Source organism: Cynocephalus volans, chromosome 2 (genome assembly GCF_027409185.1).
Source record: "Cynocephalus volans isolate mCynVol1 chromosome 2, mCynVol1.pri, whole genome shotgun sequence".
Lineage (NCBI taxonomy): Eukaryota > Metazoa > Chordata > Mammalia > Dermoptera > Cynocephalidae > Cynocephalus > Cynocephalus volans.
Genome location: NC_084461.1, coordinates 198182489 through 198199439, shown reverse-complemented (window position 1 = coordinate 198199439; position 16951 = coordinate 198182489). Strand labels below are relative to the sequence as shown.

The window sequence follows — 16951 nt, the reverse complement described above, 5'->3', positions numbered from 1 at the left end:
TTCACAGAACAGGGACGGCAATCCAAAGAGTGGATAATGGGAAAAACCTGGGGATTGGGATTCTATGTGTCTGGATATCCAGGCGTACAGTTGACCATTCGGTTAGAGATCACCAGCAAGCCAGCTGAGACAGTGGGCCCCAACTCCGTCCTTGCGAAACAAGGACCCCCTAACAAAAACCCCCCTTCCCCAACGAGGGAAGCGCCGCCCATCTCTCAACCCTCGGCGGCTCCTAGCCAAGTCCCCACGGTACTGGAGGAAAGTGTTGTCCTGAACACCCTGTCTCCCACCACGGGCGACAGACTCTTTGGCCTTGTGAGGGGGGCCTTCCTAGCCTTAAATGCTACCGACCCAGACGCCACGAAGTCTTGCTGGCTCTGTTTGGCCTTGGGTCCCCCTTATTATGAAGGAGTTGCCTCCTTAGGAGGGGCCTTCACTTATACCTCCAACTATACCCAGTGCCGCTGGGAGAGCCAAGGAAAGCTTACCCTCACTGAGGTCTCAGGACACGGGTCGTGCATAGGAAAGGTGCCCTCTACCCATCAGCATCTTTGCAACCAGACCCTACCCATCAACTCCTCCACGGAACATCAGTACCTGCTCCCCACCAACCATAGCTGGTGGGCCTGCAGCACCGGCCTCACCCCCTGCCTCTCCACCTCAGTTTTTAATCAGTCTAAAGATTTCTGTATCCTGATCCAGCTGGTCCCTCGCATCTATTACCATTCTGAAGAAACTTTGTTGCAGGCCTATGACGATCCTCACCCCAGGGTTAAAAGAGAGCCTGTCTCACTTACCCTAGCTGTTCTTCTGGGGTTGGGGGTCGCAGCAGGTATAGGTACTGGCGCATCCGCCCTAGTTAAAGGGCCCATAGACCTCCAACAAGGCCTAGCCAGCCTCCAGACCGCCATGGATACTGACCTCCGGGTCCTCCAGGACTCAATCAGCAAGCTGGAGGACTCGCTGACTTCCCTATCGGAGGTAGTACTCCAAAATAGAAGAGGCCTTGACCTACTGTTCCTAAGAGAAGGAGGCCTCTGCGCGGCCCTAAGAGAAGAGTGCTGTTTTTATGTAGACCACTCAGGTGTGGTGCGAGACTCCATGAGAAAACTCAAAGAGAGACTAGATAAAAGACAGTTGGAGCGCCAGAAAAACCAAAACTGGTATGAAGGGTGGTTCAATAGCTCCCCTTGGTTCACTACCCTCCTATCAACCATCGCCGGGCCCCTATTGCTCCTCCTTCTGTTGTTTACCCTCGGGCCCTGCATCATCAATAGGTTAGTCCAGTTCATCAATGACAGGGTAAGTGCAGTAAAAATTCTGGTCCTTAGACAAAAATATCAGACCCTAGACAACGAAGACAACCTCTAAATTCGCTCTAAGATTAGAGCTTCCCACAAGAGAAATGGGGGAATGAAAGAAGTGTTTTCCAAGCTAGCCGCAGTAACGCCATTCCGCAAGGCACAGAAAAATACCCTAGTAAAAAAAAAAAAAAAATCAACAGCAGTTTCCAGGGCGCCCTTCAGCTGTTTCAAGAACTCCCACATGACCCGCGCTTTTCCCTGGCCTTGTTTAAACCGACCAATTACCTTGCTTCTCGCTTCTGTACCCGCGCTTTTCCCTGGCCTTGTTTAAACCAACCAATTACCTTGCTTCTCGCTTCTGTACCCGCGCTTTTTGCTATAAAACAAGCTCAAAAACTCTACTCGGCGCGCCAGTCTACCGAGAGACTGAGCCGCCCGGGTACCCGTATGTTCAATAAAACCTCTTGCTAATTGCATCCGGAGCCGTGGTCTCGTTGTTCCTTGGGAGGGTCTCTCCTGACTGATTGATTGCCCAAATCAGGCGTCTCTCAAAGGGCTTACACTTCCTGATTTCACAACTTTCACAAAACTACGGTAATCAAAATAGTAAGGTACTAGCATAAAGATAGACATGTACACCAATGGAATAGAATAGAGAGCCCAGAAAATAAACCCTAACATATATGATCAAATGATTTTTGACAGAAGTGCCAAAACCATTCAACTGGGAAAGGACAGTCTTTTCAACAAATGGTGCTGGGAAACTGCAGCATGTTGCATGCAAAAGAATGAAGTTGGACCCTTACCTAACACAATATACAAAAATTAACTCAAAATGGATTGGAGACTAAATGTAAGATTTAAAATAATAAAACTTTTAGAAGAAAACAGATCAGAAGCTTCACAACATTGGATATGGCAATGATTTTTTGGATATAACATCAAAAGCACAGACAACAAAAATAAAAAAATAGACAAATTGGACCTTATGAAAAAATTTAAATTTTGTGCATCAAAACACACTATCAATAGATTTAAAAAAAAGCAACTCACAGAATGGGAGAACATATTGGCAAATCATATATCTCATAAAGAATTAATATCCAGAATATATAGACACACAATTGGATTCTAGATCTTTCTTGTGGCTTTGTCTAACAGTGGGGTTGCGATTTCTGAAGTTCTTTCTTCTGAGAGCTGGAGTAAGGGGTGGGGAGGCCAGAAGAGGGAGTGAACAAGGTATCCAGTGCTAGACTTCAACTCTTTGTCCAGGTCACTCTCTCCTCTAGAGTCATGGAGAAGACCTTTGAACCACATTTGAGTTTGAAATTTAAAAATACACAGGACAGTAATTTAAATATTGAAATGAGAAAATCTCTGAAAGTAGCTGCCACATTCTGTTTTTAAAGGACCTACCCTTGGCATGGAAAGGGGAGGTACAGTTTGATATCAATGGAGCAACTGGAAAAATTCCACTTCAAGTTTTATCCCAAGCAGTTGAGGCTCCTAATAAATCATTTACTTGAAACTAATCTCAGCAGCAATTTTAATTTCTAACAGGATAAACACAGTTAGATATAATCCACATAAATAAAAGCTCTTGATAATTATTAAGCATACAAAGGGATCCTGATACCAAAAACTTTAAGAACCACTGAGCTAAAGCATAGATTTCTTTACTAAAGCAGTTGCAATTACTCTGTCTGGAGTTTGGGAAAGTGATGAAAAGGGAGATCAAAATCTCTCTCGCCCTATAAACTCTTTAAACTGTGCTGTCCGATATGATAGCCACCAGCCACATGTTGCTGTTGAGCACTTGGAAAGTGTGTAGTCCAAAATGAGATGTACTTAGTATGAAAAAAGAATGTAAATTGTCTCATTAATAATTTTTATATAGAAATGACAATATTTTGGATATGTTGGGTTAAGTAAAACACATTGCTAAAATTAATTTCATCTCTTGCTTTTTACTTAATGTGGCGACTAGAAAATTTAAAATTACCTGTGCGGCTCCCGTTATATTTCTATCGGACGATGCTGTCCTGGAGACACATAGACTTGACTTACGATCTCAATTCCACCACCTAGTAGCTGTGTCAAGAGATTTACTACTTCTCTGAATTTCTTGGGTTTCCTGGGATGTAAAATGTGGGTAATGTTAGAGTTGGTGCGAAGATTAAATGTGAATAATGCATGTGACGTACTTAGAAATGTACCAGGCCCCTAAGTAAACAATAAGCTGGGTGGTCATTATTATTAAAGACCTTGTTTTCTCTACTGATACCCTCAGAGGTGTTCCACATGCCCATCACAGGCCTTTCCTCTACGACTTATTTTCATTCTGACGACAATAATAATTAATGGTAGCAGAGGTCTGACCCCGCTTTTGGGTAGGGACTTCCCTCTCCACACTGAAAAATTCAAATCACGACCCAGGGTCCCTCCTGTAAGTGGGACACCTGTATTTATGAATGGGGCCTAGGCAAAACCTGAAAACGAAGCGGCCCTGAGCCGCTGAGGCTCCCTTAGCAACCAACGACGGGGCACGTTGCTAACGTTGCTAAGGGGGAAAGAAAAACAAGGACGTGGTCCCTCGGCAATTACTCTCCGGAGGCGGCTACTTCCGGCCCTCCGACGAGCGCGTCAGCCGGACTACCTTCCCCCGAGGAGTCGGCACTGTGGCCGCGGGTTCCGTTACCTCGGGAGCGTTCGGAACCCTCAGTCCCGCGGAGGCGGTAGCGGCGGGGTGGCGGCGGGCCTCCGGGGTGGCGGCGGCCCTCTGGCACGGCCGCGATGCTGAACTCCCGTGCCGAGGCGGTGATGACCGCGGCCGACAGGGCCATTCAGCGCTTCCTGCGGACCGGGACGGCCGTCAGGTGAGCTTTGGGGGGCGGGGCGGCCGGAGAGGCCAGGACTAGGGTCCTCAGCCCGGGCCTGTGACCGCCTTTTCACGCCCTAGGCAGGGTCCCCGGGACCTGAGTGGGCGCTCGGGAGACTGCTGCGTCCTGCTGGGCTGGAGGTCCAGGCCCTGAGGCAGGAGGGTTGACTGGCCTCTCAGGGCCTTCAGTCCTTCGGCAACACCAATTATGTCGGCATTCTCCAATTCTGTCAGTACCGCCCCCTTACACCCCGCCTCCCGCATCCTGTCTTTGTCCCCAGGACTTCCAGGATCCCCAGTCTTGTCAAGGCCTCGAATTCTGTCAGTGCTCTATCCCCCTCCTCCCCCCAGTCCTCTCAGTGCCTCCTAGGCCTGTCAAGACCCCTCAGTCGTTTCAGGATACCCCCAGTCCTTCAGGGCCCCCAGTCCTATCAGTTCCTGGACTACCAGAGTTCCCCAAACTTGCCAAGCTCTTCATCCTGCCAGTTTTCATAATCCTATAAGTGCCCTGGGCCTGCAAGCCTTTTCCCATTTTGTCAGTACCCCTATTCCTGTCAGGACCCCCAGTTCTGCCAGAGATCCCCACTTCTGTCTGGGTCCCCAATCTTAGTGTAAGTAAAGACCCCCTATCTTGCAAAGGCCCCTAAACCAGTCGGGTCCCTTAACATGTTAAGGTTACTCAGTTGTGTTAAGGCCCTCCATTCCAGCTAGGACCCCTAATTATCTGGGTCCCCATTTTCCTCCTCTTATTCACCCTCGCAAGGGCTCCAGGTTTCAGAGCTGAGCACCACATCCTCATTGCAGATCCCAGGTGACTGACATCTGTTGCTCAGGTCTGCTTCCTCTGGAACTGGAGTAGGTCTAAAGAGTTTATGATGCCAGAGCTGGAAGTCCTCAATGGGTATCCTGTCCAGTACCCCCATTCCATAGATGGGAAACTGGCCTTGAGACAGCCTTGCCTGTGACCCCACAGCTGACCTGATAAAAGAGCTGGGAGGAGAAACCAGATCTCGTGACCGCCAGGCTTCACTACTTTCCTTGTGATGTAATTTTGCAGAGGAATGGAATTTCCGAAGTCGCCACTTGCCTCTGGGTTTTTTGTCCATGCCCTGCCAAGGATCTGGGCAAGTCCCTTCTCCCATGCCTTCGACACTCTGTCCTGTTGTTTACGTCATGAACTTCGTGGTTTTAAGCACAGACTTGTGAGCCAGACAGATATAGGTTCAGAGCCATGCTCCCTGACTCGCTGTGACCAAGTTGGCCACGTCTCTGTTTCCTGGTCTATAAAAATGAAAATAATAGTAGAACTCACCTCCATGAGGTTGTTTTGAGGATGAGATAAAATTATCACAGTCCCTGGCATAGAATATGCACCCTTAAATATTAGTATTTGATTAGGGGATTTTAAAGCACTTGTAATATTCTTTAGCACTTCAAAGATAGTCCTTTTTAACCTTTGCAGGCACTTTCGTGAATACACATAGTGTATAAAAGTCAGCACAGTGATACATGAAGAAACCTCAAGAATAACTTTCACTAATGAACCTGAGATTATAATACTTAATAATTGTAGCAGCTAACACTTATTAAGTTCTTACTGTTTACCCTATGCATTAGCACTTATTTAATCATTTCAGCAACCCTATGAGGTGGGTTTCGTGATTGTCCCCATTGTACAGACAAGGAAGCTGAGGTTAGAAGGTGAAATGATGCCCTAGGAAATAGGAAAGCCAGAATTGGGCCAGATTAATGTGATTCCACTTTTTTAACCAAGTTTTGTGCACATTCTATTGACTCTGTCTTAGAAGAACAAAGATTTATTTGAAATTCAGTTATCAGCTGTGATACTAGGAAAATGTTTATTGTAAGACAGGGTCACTTTTATCACCAGTGACTCTTGACTGAGCTAATGTTTACTGAGCTGAGATCAACACAATATTTATGTAGCCCAAATATTGGGACAGGAATATATTACACACACACACATATGTAACATATATACAAGTATATATAATACACATAAATATACACACATATATGGTTTGCCTTATTTGGTAGAAATACATAACTTTGTATAAAAACAGTGTTTTATATTGCTGGTGAAATTTCTTCATTCATAGTAAAAGAGTGATTTCAGTTTGCCTGAAATTACAAAATCTTTAATTTTATAAATATTTAGAAGAACTTTTAACTATTGTTTAATATTCTAAAAGAGAAATCCATTTCTATGTATTTCCTCCAGTATTCAATCATTCCGTAAATATTTTATCGAGAACCTACCGCGTGCCAGGTGTGCTTCAGACACTTGGGATATGTCAGTGAGTAAAACAGACAAAGATTCCTGCCCTCAGGGACTTCCCATTCCAGTTGAGGGAGACAGACAACAAACATAGTGAATAAATGAATTTTATGCTAAAAGGTGGTAAGTGCTAAGGTAAAAAGAAAGTAAAACTTTTCTTTTAAAACTGGGTACAAAACTGGGTGAAGGGGACCAGGAGTACAGGTTACAATAGTGTATTCAGGGCAGGCCTCTTTGAGAAGTGAAGGAAGGTGAAGGAGTGAGCCAAGCAGTGATTTGGGGGAAGAGCATTCCAGGCAGAGGGAGCATCATTGCAAAGGAGTGTTGGCTGGTGTAGCAGCCAGTCTGGTGGTAGAGTGAGAGGCAAAGTAGACGGAAAAGCACAGCTTTTCCTCTGAGTGACATTGGACTTTTGGAAGGTTGTGCTCTGACTTTGATGTTAAATCCTAATGTCTAAACATCTGATTTTCTTTTCTTTCTTTTTTTGTCATTTTCGTGACCGGCACTCAGCCAGTGAGTGCACGGGCCATTCCGATGTAGGATCCGAACCCACAGCGGGAGCGTCGCTGCGCTCCCAGCGCCGCACTCTCCCGAGTGCGCCACGGGCTCGGCCCATAAACATCTGATTTTCAAGATATAAACCTATTACTGTATATTACTTTAACTTAAAAGTTAGGTATTTAGTGGATTATTTTGACAAAATATTATTCTACTTACCTATATCTGTATATCCACATATTGTGTTTGTGATGAGGGAGACAGTAAACTTATTTTCTTTTTTAGATACAAAGTCATGAAGAACTGGGGAGTCATAGGTGGGATTGCCGCTGCTCTTGCAGCAGGAATATATGTTATTTGGGGTCCTCTTACAGAAAGAAAGAAGCGTAGAAAAGGTAAGAATGAGGTCACTTCATCATGGTCTTTAGACTCGACTCAAAACCTTGTTACCTGGAAGTAGTTTAAAAAAGGCATGGGAGTGAATCATTTTTTGTTCTCTTGTATCTTTAAAATGAGGACTTCAGTTTTTGAGACAGTATTTTTACATTGACTCATTATTTTACACCATGTAGTAAAAAGATTTCTCTTTCAGCCCCTCTCCAGACTTGAGTTAGGCATGCTTTGTAATGAAAAATTTCAAGTGGCTTAATTGTCTAAGTGATCTCATTAATATAGCAATTGTGTTTTTCAGTAGTACAACTGACTAATTATGTCACGCATTTTTGGTTTTTCTAACAAGCTGCAAGTAACTAGTAAAAGTTTCAAGTGAGTTTCTGAATTAATAAAAAATCTATTTCCTTATTTTTAAAAATGCCTTCTTTTATAAATGTTGCTCTATTTAACATTGATTAAAATTTAGCAAAGAAAGGAAGAAACAGATAAAGTTGCAAAATTTGGGGCTGGCCAGGTAGCTCTGTTGGTTAGAGTGTGGCCAAAGGTCAAGAGTTCAGATCCTGATACCAGACAGCTGCCAAAAAATAAAAATAAAAAAGTAGCAAAATTTGATCATTGTTAAATCTGGGGATGGTTTTGATTTGGTTGATTATACATTCTCTCTTCTTTTGTGCGTGTTTGAGAACTTTTATAATAAAAAGTTTTTTAAAAAGATTTTCAGCAGAAGAGGGAAGTATGTCAGATTTTGTTGATCTCTTTGCAAAAAGACTTATCAACATTGGTATTGTGTTGTCTTTCCCAGTGATTGTTCAGATAAGAACAATATCATTGTTCTGAGGGAGCAACACAGAACAATTGTTTTCTCCTGTTCTGAGAAACATCGCTTTCCTATTAAAGAAGAGAGAGAGCAAGCAAAAGAATAAGGAATTTAATATGAGCCAAGCTGTGCCAGATACTGTGATGGATTTCAAAAACAACACATGATGGGGACCTGTCCTTCTGTCGCTTACAGTCTGCAGGAGCAGTACTAGCACCAGGCATTGGCACAGACAGTCTGCCTGGCTCCCAAATTTCTGGGGATAAGGACCTGCTGTCAATGGGATTACAAATATAAGGCTACAGTACAGAAACTCTGGGTCCCAAATGGAAGAGAAAAGAGAATTGGTCAAATGTGATGTGCTGTTCTCTTCTTCCCTCCACTTCTTTTTAGGGCTTGTGCCTGGCCTTGTCAATCTAGGGAACACCTGCTTCATGAACTCTCTGCTTCAAGGCTTGTCTGCCTGCCCTGCTTTCATCAAATGGCTGGAAGAATTCACCACTCAATACACCAGGGATCAGAAGGAGCCCCCTCCAAACCAGTATTTATCCTTAACACTGTTGCACCTCCTGAAAGGTATCTAATTGGGAATTTAAAGGGGATTATGTGCATTTTCAAAGAAGAAGCCCAGGTGACAGGCAAAGGGTTAATAGCCTTATTCAGAAAAAGATCATATAAATGGTTATGGGAAAAAAACACTAAGAGCCCAAATGATAAAAATAGTTATCTTTTTAAAATCAAAGACAGGGGCATTTATTTTAAAAATTGTTAGTTTAGGGCTGACCCCCGTGGCTCACTCAGGAGAGTGCGGTGCTGGTAGTGCCGAGGCCGTGGGTTCGGATCCTGTATAGGGATGACCAGCATGCTTACTGGCTGAGCGTGGTGCAGACCACACCGTGCCGAGGGTTGCGATCCCCTTACTGGTCAAAATAAATAAATAAATAAATAAATAAAAATCTTTAAAAAAAATTGTTACGTTAATAGCTTTTTAAGGAAGGAAAATTTCACTACCACATAAACATTTTGATTTTAAGAAGTACTCTGGTTTCCAAACTTTTTACTTTAATAAGTAAAAAAAAAAAAAAAAAAGTGCCTTAGCCTAGGAAATAAAGTAATTCACAAAAATAGTAATACAAATTGCTAACAAACACTCAAATGTTCAACTTGACCATCATCAAACAAATATAAATAAAATAATAGTGCCATTTTTTTTTGCCTATCAACAAAGATTAAAAAACAAATTTACAGTCCTGGCCAGCTGTTTGACAGTATGTCTGTACACTGCTGGTGAGGGTATAACTTAGTGCAACCTTTCTGGAAAGCTGTTTGGAACTACACAGTAAGAGCTTGCAAGATGTTCAGTACCATTTGACCTAGTAATTCCATGACCAAGAGTCCTTCTTATGGAGATAGTTAGAAACGTGGACAATGATTTAACTAGCCTGGAGAATGGAGCCCTAAGAACAAACATGTTCGGGAATGGCTGGATACCGGCCCCCCACTTGGAGAATTGGCTTGGTAAAGGTTTGAAGATATCACCTATCCAACTTTGTTTTTAAATCAACTTTTTTTTGTCTGTAGAACTGTTTTTTCCCCCCATAACATCTCTTAACATCCCATGGAGATTATACAGAACATGATGTATGCACAAAGATCTCTAACACCTAATTATAATGGCAAAAAAAAAAAAAGAAGAATGAATGTGGATATCCAACAGTAGAATGATTAAGTAGTCAATGGCATATGGCCATTAGTCATTTTCATGAAGTTTTTTTTTTTTTTTTTTTAATTTGGGGGAAGACATAGGCTATAATATTAAGTTTAAAAGAGGAGGCTACAAAATGCGATATAATTTGGCTTCAGCAAGGTAAGAACTTCCATAGATAAAATCTGGACAAAAAAGTCCAAAATGTTCGTGGTGGCCATTTTGGTGGTATGCAGTTATTGATAGTTTAAAAAAAAATTTTTTTTAATTGTATTTCTACTTTCAACAGTAAGCATATATTACTCTCACAGTCAGAAAAAAAATAGGTTTATCAGAACCGCACTCTCCCGAGTGAGCCACGGGCCGGCCTTTAGAAAAAAAATAGGTTTAAAAAAAGATTGCTTTTCTGAGGTATTTTCCCATGTGATCTCTGCTTGACACAGAAATCTTCATGAAGCAAGTCTGCTCTTCTGGATAAGAGGTGATTTGAGAATAATTTCTTTTACTGCCTTGTTAAAAACAAAAACCCATTTAAGACTATGTGACAAGCTGAAATGTCCACATGAGGTGTCATAATACAAGTTTAGCAGTTGTCCTAACATGACCTCAGCACTTCCCTCTCTTTGTTCACACACACGACCCAGTGCTGGAAGCAAAGCCTTCCTTGCTGCCGCACCTAGAATATATGCTCCCTTCTCTGCTGCTGCCTTTCAGTGTCTCTTACTATGAAATAATCTCTTACTTTTTAGGAATAATTTTTAATTACACAAGTAGTGTATGAGTAAATTGTTGTAAAAAATTACAACATTACAGATAAGATTAAAGTCCCCTTTATTACTACTCCAATCCTCCCCTCCTTCCTCCCGAAAGGAAAATATAAATGTTCTACTTCCAGACTGTTTTCCATGCATTTAAATACATTTCTGTGCATCCATAGAGATTATGTATTATTTTGCTTGTGTTTTTCATGACCAAATAATATACATTACAGAAATGTCCATTTTAGTACATGTAGCTCTTCCTCATTCACTTTTTTTTCAATTTTGTGAGTTAATTGATGTTATATATTTTGTCCTTGGTGAATTGTTTGCTCATATCCTTTGCCCATTTTTTATAATTGTGGTAAAATATCCATAACATAAAATTTACCATTTTAACTATTTATAAGTGACATTGAGTACAGTCACATTGTTGTACAGCAGTCACCACCATCCATCTCCAGAACTCTTTTCTTCATCTCATCCTGGAACTCTGTACGCATTAAACAATAACTCCCCTTCTCTCCTACCCCCAGCCCTTGGTAGCCACTGTTCTATTTTCTTCTCTGTGAGTAAAACTCATACCTCATTGAGTCATGAGATATCTTATATCTATGTACCTCATTTAAGTGGAGTTATACAATATTTATTCTTTTGTCACTGGCTTGTTTCACTTAGCATAGTGTTCTCAAGGTTCATCCATGTTATAGCATGTATCAGAATTTCATTCCTTTTTAAGGCTGAATAATGTTCCATTGTTTGTATATACAACATTTTGTTTATCCATTCATCCGTCAGTCAGTGCATATTTGGGTTATTTCCGTCTTTTGGCTGTTATAAATAATGCTGCTTTGAACATTGGTATACAAATATCTGTTCATCCCTGCTTTTAGTTATTTTCCGTGTATTCCTAGAAGTGAAATTGCTGAACCAAATGCTAATTCCATTTGGTTTTTTGAGGAGCTGCCATTCTGTTTTCCACAGAAGGTGCACCATTTTATAATCCCACCAGCAATGCCCAAGGGTTCCAATTTCTCCACATCCTCACCAACACTTGTTTTCTATTTTTTTTTGCTAATAGCCATCCTAATGGTTGTGAAGTAATATCTCGTTTTAATTTTCATTTCCCTAATAATAAGTGATGTTGAGCATCTTTTCATTTGCTTGTTAGCCATTTCTATGTCTTTTTTGGACAACTGTCTGTTCAAGTCCTTTGCCCATTTTTGAGTTGTTTGGGGTTTTTTTGTTGTTGTTGAGTTTTAAGAGTTCTTTATATATTCTGGATATTAATCCCTTATCAGATACATGATTTGCAAACCTTATTCACTTTATAGTTGCATTGTATCCATGATATCACAACACCCGTTTATTTAGCTATTTGCTTCTGGTTCCTTGTTGTGACCAGCAAGCTGCAGTGAACATCTTTGTACATGCCCACTTATGCATATAAACACATGTTTCTTTAGGGTAGATCCTGAAAAAGTCAAATTGCTGGATTGCAGGATGTGAAAATATTAGTAGATATCACCAAATTTCCCCATAGCATTTTAGACTAAATTGGGTTAAAGGGTACATTAAAATTTTCCTTGGAAACCTCTTTTATTACCTGTTGTTCATAACTAGTTTTCTTATTGACTATACTGGACTGTCTCTTCTTATAGAGACTAATTTTGGCCAACATGTGGGAGTTGATATTAATGCATGTTTTATGCAAAACAAAAATATGATATTAGTTGCCGTTAAGGAATTCTGGCATTGTATGTGCATTCTGTAGAAATTGTTACTGGACTTATAATTACATATTTAACTTCAATCATGTTTCTGTAAAATTCAAATAAAACCAATTCAGGGCCGACCCCGTGGCGCACTCGGGAGAGTGCGGCGCTGGGAGCACAGTGACGCTCCCACCGCGGGTTCGGATCTTATGTAGGAATGGCCAGTGCGCTCACTGGCTGAATGCCAGTCACGAAAAAGACAAATAAATAAATAAATAAATAAAACCAATTCAAAATAAAAAAATAAAAATAAATTTTCCTTGGGAGGGAAAAGCCTAATAGAAGTGATGCCCGAGGTGTGTAGGAGGAAGAAGGAAGGTACAGTTCCTTTCCCAGCTCTGCTGCCTTTGTCCTGGAGGGGTAGAGGACTGACCCCAGGGTATATATACACTGATGACAAGTCTCAGGCCTTCTCAGCACCAACCGCCAGGGCTGCTGCTTCCCCACAGCTCACCACCCAGGGTCACCAGCCATGCTCAGACAGACATGGGGGTGGGGGCAGATTGGGGTGGCGTGGGTAGGGGTGGTAGTGACAGTGTTCAGAACCTCAAGTCAGAGCCTAAAGTATTTAAAGGAATCTCTCAAGTCCACTGACTGCAAATCAGAAGAAACAGACTGGCCTACTTTATCTTAGGAGTTATTGAACTTCCAGAAGCTACACTGAGGTGACAGTCCCCTACATCTTCATCTCCCACACTCTAGCAGTACTGGTCCAGTACTGGTGACATCCTGTGGGAAGGGGGTGGTCAAGATCAGGAGTCAGCACACTGTGGCCCATGGGCCCAATGCAGCCCACCGCCTGTTTTTGTCAGTGAAGTTTTATTGGAACACAGCTGTGTTCATTTGTTTAAGTATTGCCTGTGGCTGCTTCTGTGCCACAGCAGCAGAGGTGAGTAATTGCAACAGAGAGCATATGACCTGCAAAGCTTGAGATGTTTACTATCTGACGCTTACAGAAAAAGTGCCAACCCGGGGTCTAGATGTAATTGTAATATAAATTCATAAGCCCATCAAACTTTTATTTTTGTTTATTAGGCTTGATTCTACTTATGGTTGAAAAGTAAACCACTCAGCAGATCCTTTCAGGCTGCCACATATAGCTTGATGCTTTGCTGTGATCATCAGGAACTCAAATGCAGACAAATACAAGCAGAGGCTTTCTAGCCATGGGAAAGAGTGCTATGGAGAGGATTTAAGCACTGAGTGTGGGATGGGACTAAAGGAAGGTTTAAAGGGCCCTCCTCGGGCCCTGAGAGTTGTGAGTTAAAATCATTTTACTCATAACCTTGCAACAATAAATTTATATTGATGATGATAACTTGAAGATCCAGAAATCAGTTACTTCATTTAAATGCTGTAGCCTAATGAAGAATTGCATTCATTCAACAAACGTGAAGAGCCTAAAAGCATATTAAGCATTGGGTAAGGCTACAGAGAATAATGATGAAAGAGATGTAATTCCAAGGTGAATTTTAGTCTTAAATTTTTATTAACTTTGATATGTTGTGCTGTGCAGGCTTTCTAGTTAGTTTTTATGCTGGCAAATTTAATAATTGTCTTACCTTTTTTGTTTCCAGCTTTGTCCTGCCAAGAAGTTACTGATGATGAGGTCTTAGATGCAAGCTGCTTGTTGGATGTGTTAAGAATGTACAGATGGCAGATCTCTTCATTTGAAGAACAGGTGAGCACAGCATTCCAACAGTACTGTAGCTTGGAGAATCCTTTCCCCTAGTGACTTGGTGCCTGACCTTGCAGTTGCCTGGTTTGAGTGTACATTTCTGCAACATTTTAGACAATCTTAGTGTTCTGCGACCAGAACACCAAATTTGTTCCTGCTGTCATGGTCAGAGGGGAAATATAGCTATTTTTCACCCAGTGGATGAAGGTTAGCAGGGCAGGGCATAAATAACCCAGTTGCCAAAGAGCAAAAATCTTTTTAGTTCTTGAGTGGCTTTGTACTTAAGTGGATGATAGGACACCTGGGTCTTTTAGATAGAGGCAGGTGGCTTCACCCTGGAGGTTCAGAAGTTCAGGTGTGATCTTTTTTAGGACCACACCCTGATTTTTTTAAAAAAATCAATCTTCAGAGAATGGCTTAAAGTAGCCCCAAACCTCAAGCAGATGTTAATATGCAACCCGCAGGCCTATTCCGGCCACTTGCACATCCCTTTTACAGCTTCAGTGCCTTCTTTTTTTTTTTTTTTTTTTTTTTTGTCTTTTTCGTGACTGGCACTCAGCCAGTGAGTGTACCGGCCATTCCTATATAGGATCCGAACCCACGGCGGGAGCGTCGCCGCGCTCCCAGCGCCACACTCTCCCGAGTGCGCCACGGGCTCAGCCCCCTTCTTTAGAATTGACCACCCTCTTCCTCCCCAGACCATTATTACCAACAGCAAGTCTGAGGCAGAGGCCAAGAGATTGAAGCTTTAGGGATGAAAAAATTTAGCTTCCAGTGGCATACTGGTACATCCTCCCCAGCCACATTTCCAAGATGGCCCGGTCCAGCTGTGTGTAGGCTTCTGCTGCTGCACTGTCCAGACACTAGACCAGAGACATAGGAGGCAGCCTATTGGACTTCCCAGAACTGTGGGGCTGAAGTGAGAGGCATTTAAAACTTTGAAAAGGGAGGAGGGAAGATTTTCTATCTCTTCTTATTTTTAAAGATCATCTCTTGTTTCCGCTTTAATCTGAAGCCATGTGTTACTTTTTAAACATGATATTGGTGATCTCTGTGCTTTCTTAAGTACATCTTGATTAATCCCATCATCCGTAGAAATGCTTTTACATTTAGAAAATACTTTTTTAACCCTCCTCTGGTAACTGGAATTTTTTAGCTGCATTTTACATTTCTCTCAACTGAGAGTGTGACTTTGAGATTTAGTCCCCGAGGACATGAGATAACTTTTCTAAGTCCTGCCCCTCTAAGTCCTAGTCATTCCTTGGAAGTATTTCCAGCATCTTCAGCCCACAGCAGTCACTGAGCCACCTAGTGCTATAGTTGGCAGGAAGAAGAGAGGATCATGTGTGTTTGTTGGTCTCTTCCTCTTTGAAGGCATCCAGAACATCCAGAACATGGAGCCTTGTCCACATGTTCACTATTAATGACCTAGTCAATCAATAGCAGACTTTCTCTGACTATGAACCCATTTTCTGTGGCTAAAGCTAGAGCTACAGGGGATGCATTGGGTTAAGTGCTTGCTTTATGTGAATTAGTCTGATTTAATCCTCACAACAACCCTGTAAAGAGGTACTGTTACTGTCCCCATTTTACAGATGGGAACACTGAGGCTCAGAGAAGTGAAGAGATTTGCCTAAAGTGACAAAACTATTTAAGTGGCAGAGCCAGGATTTGAGATGGTCTGGTGCTAAAGCACACACTCTCAAGTTCCACTCTCTTTTGCAATACTGTCTCTTTCCTCAAGACCACTTAGTTCCGTGGCTGACTGATGGAAAGGTTGTGGATCCGACTGTGTCCTGTCTTGAGATTGCTTCAAGGGTGGGCCCAGATGTCTGAAGGCTCCTTGACTCTCCCAGGAAGAGGTGATTTTCCACCAGGCTTCAGGGGCTCATTGCTTAGAACAGGGCTGTAGCTGTGCTTGTGCTGTTGGCTAATGGCCTGTCTGCCACATCTGCCACTGGACTGTGAGTCCCTCGAGGGCAAGAGCCTTGCCTTATTTACCTTTGAATCTCCATCACTCTCTTGCTAACAACAGTTTATAGCCCAGCAGGGGATTCATTTATATATGCAACAAATATTGAATGCCTGCCTGGACAGGGCCTGTTGAGGGCAGTGAGGCTGTAGCAGCAAACATGACATGCAGGGTTTCTTGCTCTCATGGGGCTTGAATTCTTGTGGGGGTTGGGGGAGTGCAGACAGTAAAGATGTAATTTCAAGATGTGCTAACAAGAAAATAAATGGGATGATGTGACAAAGCATGGGGGTTGGTGCTGCAGATGAGGAGGAAAGCAACAGGGAGACTGCTTTAGACAGGGAAGGCTCTTCTGGAGAGGTGAGGTTTCAGCTGAGACCTGAAGGGCTGAAGTCTGGAGACAGCTGCAAAGCTGCAGCATTTGGAGAATGGCAGGGAGGCTAGGGTGGATGGGCCGGGGCGGGGAGTCAGCAGAGGAGAGGGAATGGTGGAGTTTGGCAGAGAGCAGATTGTTCAGGGTCTAGGAGGCTGTGGGTGGGGGTCAGGCTTTTATTCTGTGTGCAGTGGAGAGCCACTAAAGGGGCTTGAATGGGGCACTGGTTTGATCTGACTTATTTGAAAAGGAAAGAGTATAGGGGCAATAATGGAAGGGGAGAGGAAAGAAAGGTAGGCGGCTGTTGCAGTTCTCTAGGCCCCAGATGGTGTGGCTGGCTGGGCTTGCAGCAGGGAGCTGCAGAGTCCTCAGGGATGCAGAATGTAGTTTGGATGTAGAGCCTACAGGATTGCTGCTGATTTGGCTGGGGGTGGGCTGGGGTTGAGGGGTGTGGAGGCAACTTTGGATAGTTGGTCAGGTAAGGTATCCCCAACGAGGAGC

General features: G+C 42.7%; 1 protein-coding gene across 5 annotated transcripts in view; it reads left to right on the top strand.

Annotated features, from left to right (window-relative positions):
* The first annotated feature begins 3981 nt into the window (after nt 1-3981).
* Nucleotides 3982-16951, top strand: part of USP30 (ubiquitin specific peptidase 30) — a 29491-nt gene continuing 16521 nt past the window's right edge. For 4 of the 5 annotated variants that reach the window (XM_063085958.1, XM_063085957.1, XM_063085960.1 and 1 more), the window contains exons 1-4: nt 3982-4180; nt 7265-7374; nt 8583-8765; nt 14005-14108. In XM_063085958.1, coding sequence (XP_062942028.1) covers nt 4098-4180; nt 7265-7374; nt 8583-8765; nt 14005-14108 — 480 coding nt within the window. In that variant the 5' untranslated portion in view covers nt 3982-4097. The remainder of the gene's footprint in view (nt 4181-7264; nt 7375-8582; nt 8766-14004; nt 14109-16951) is intronic. The other variant, XM_063085961.1, reaches the window with a different exon arrangement.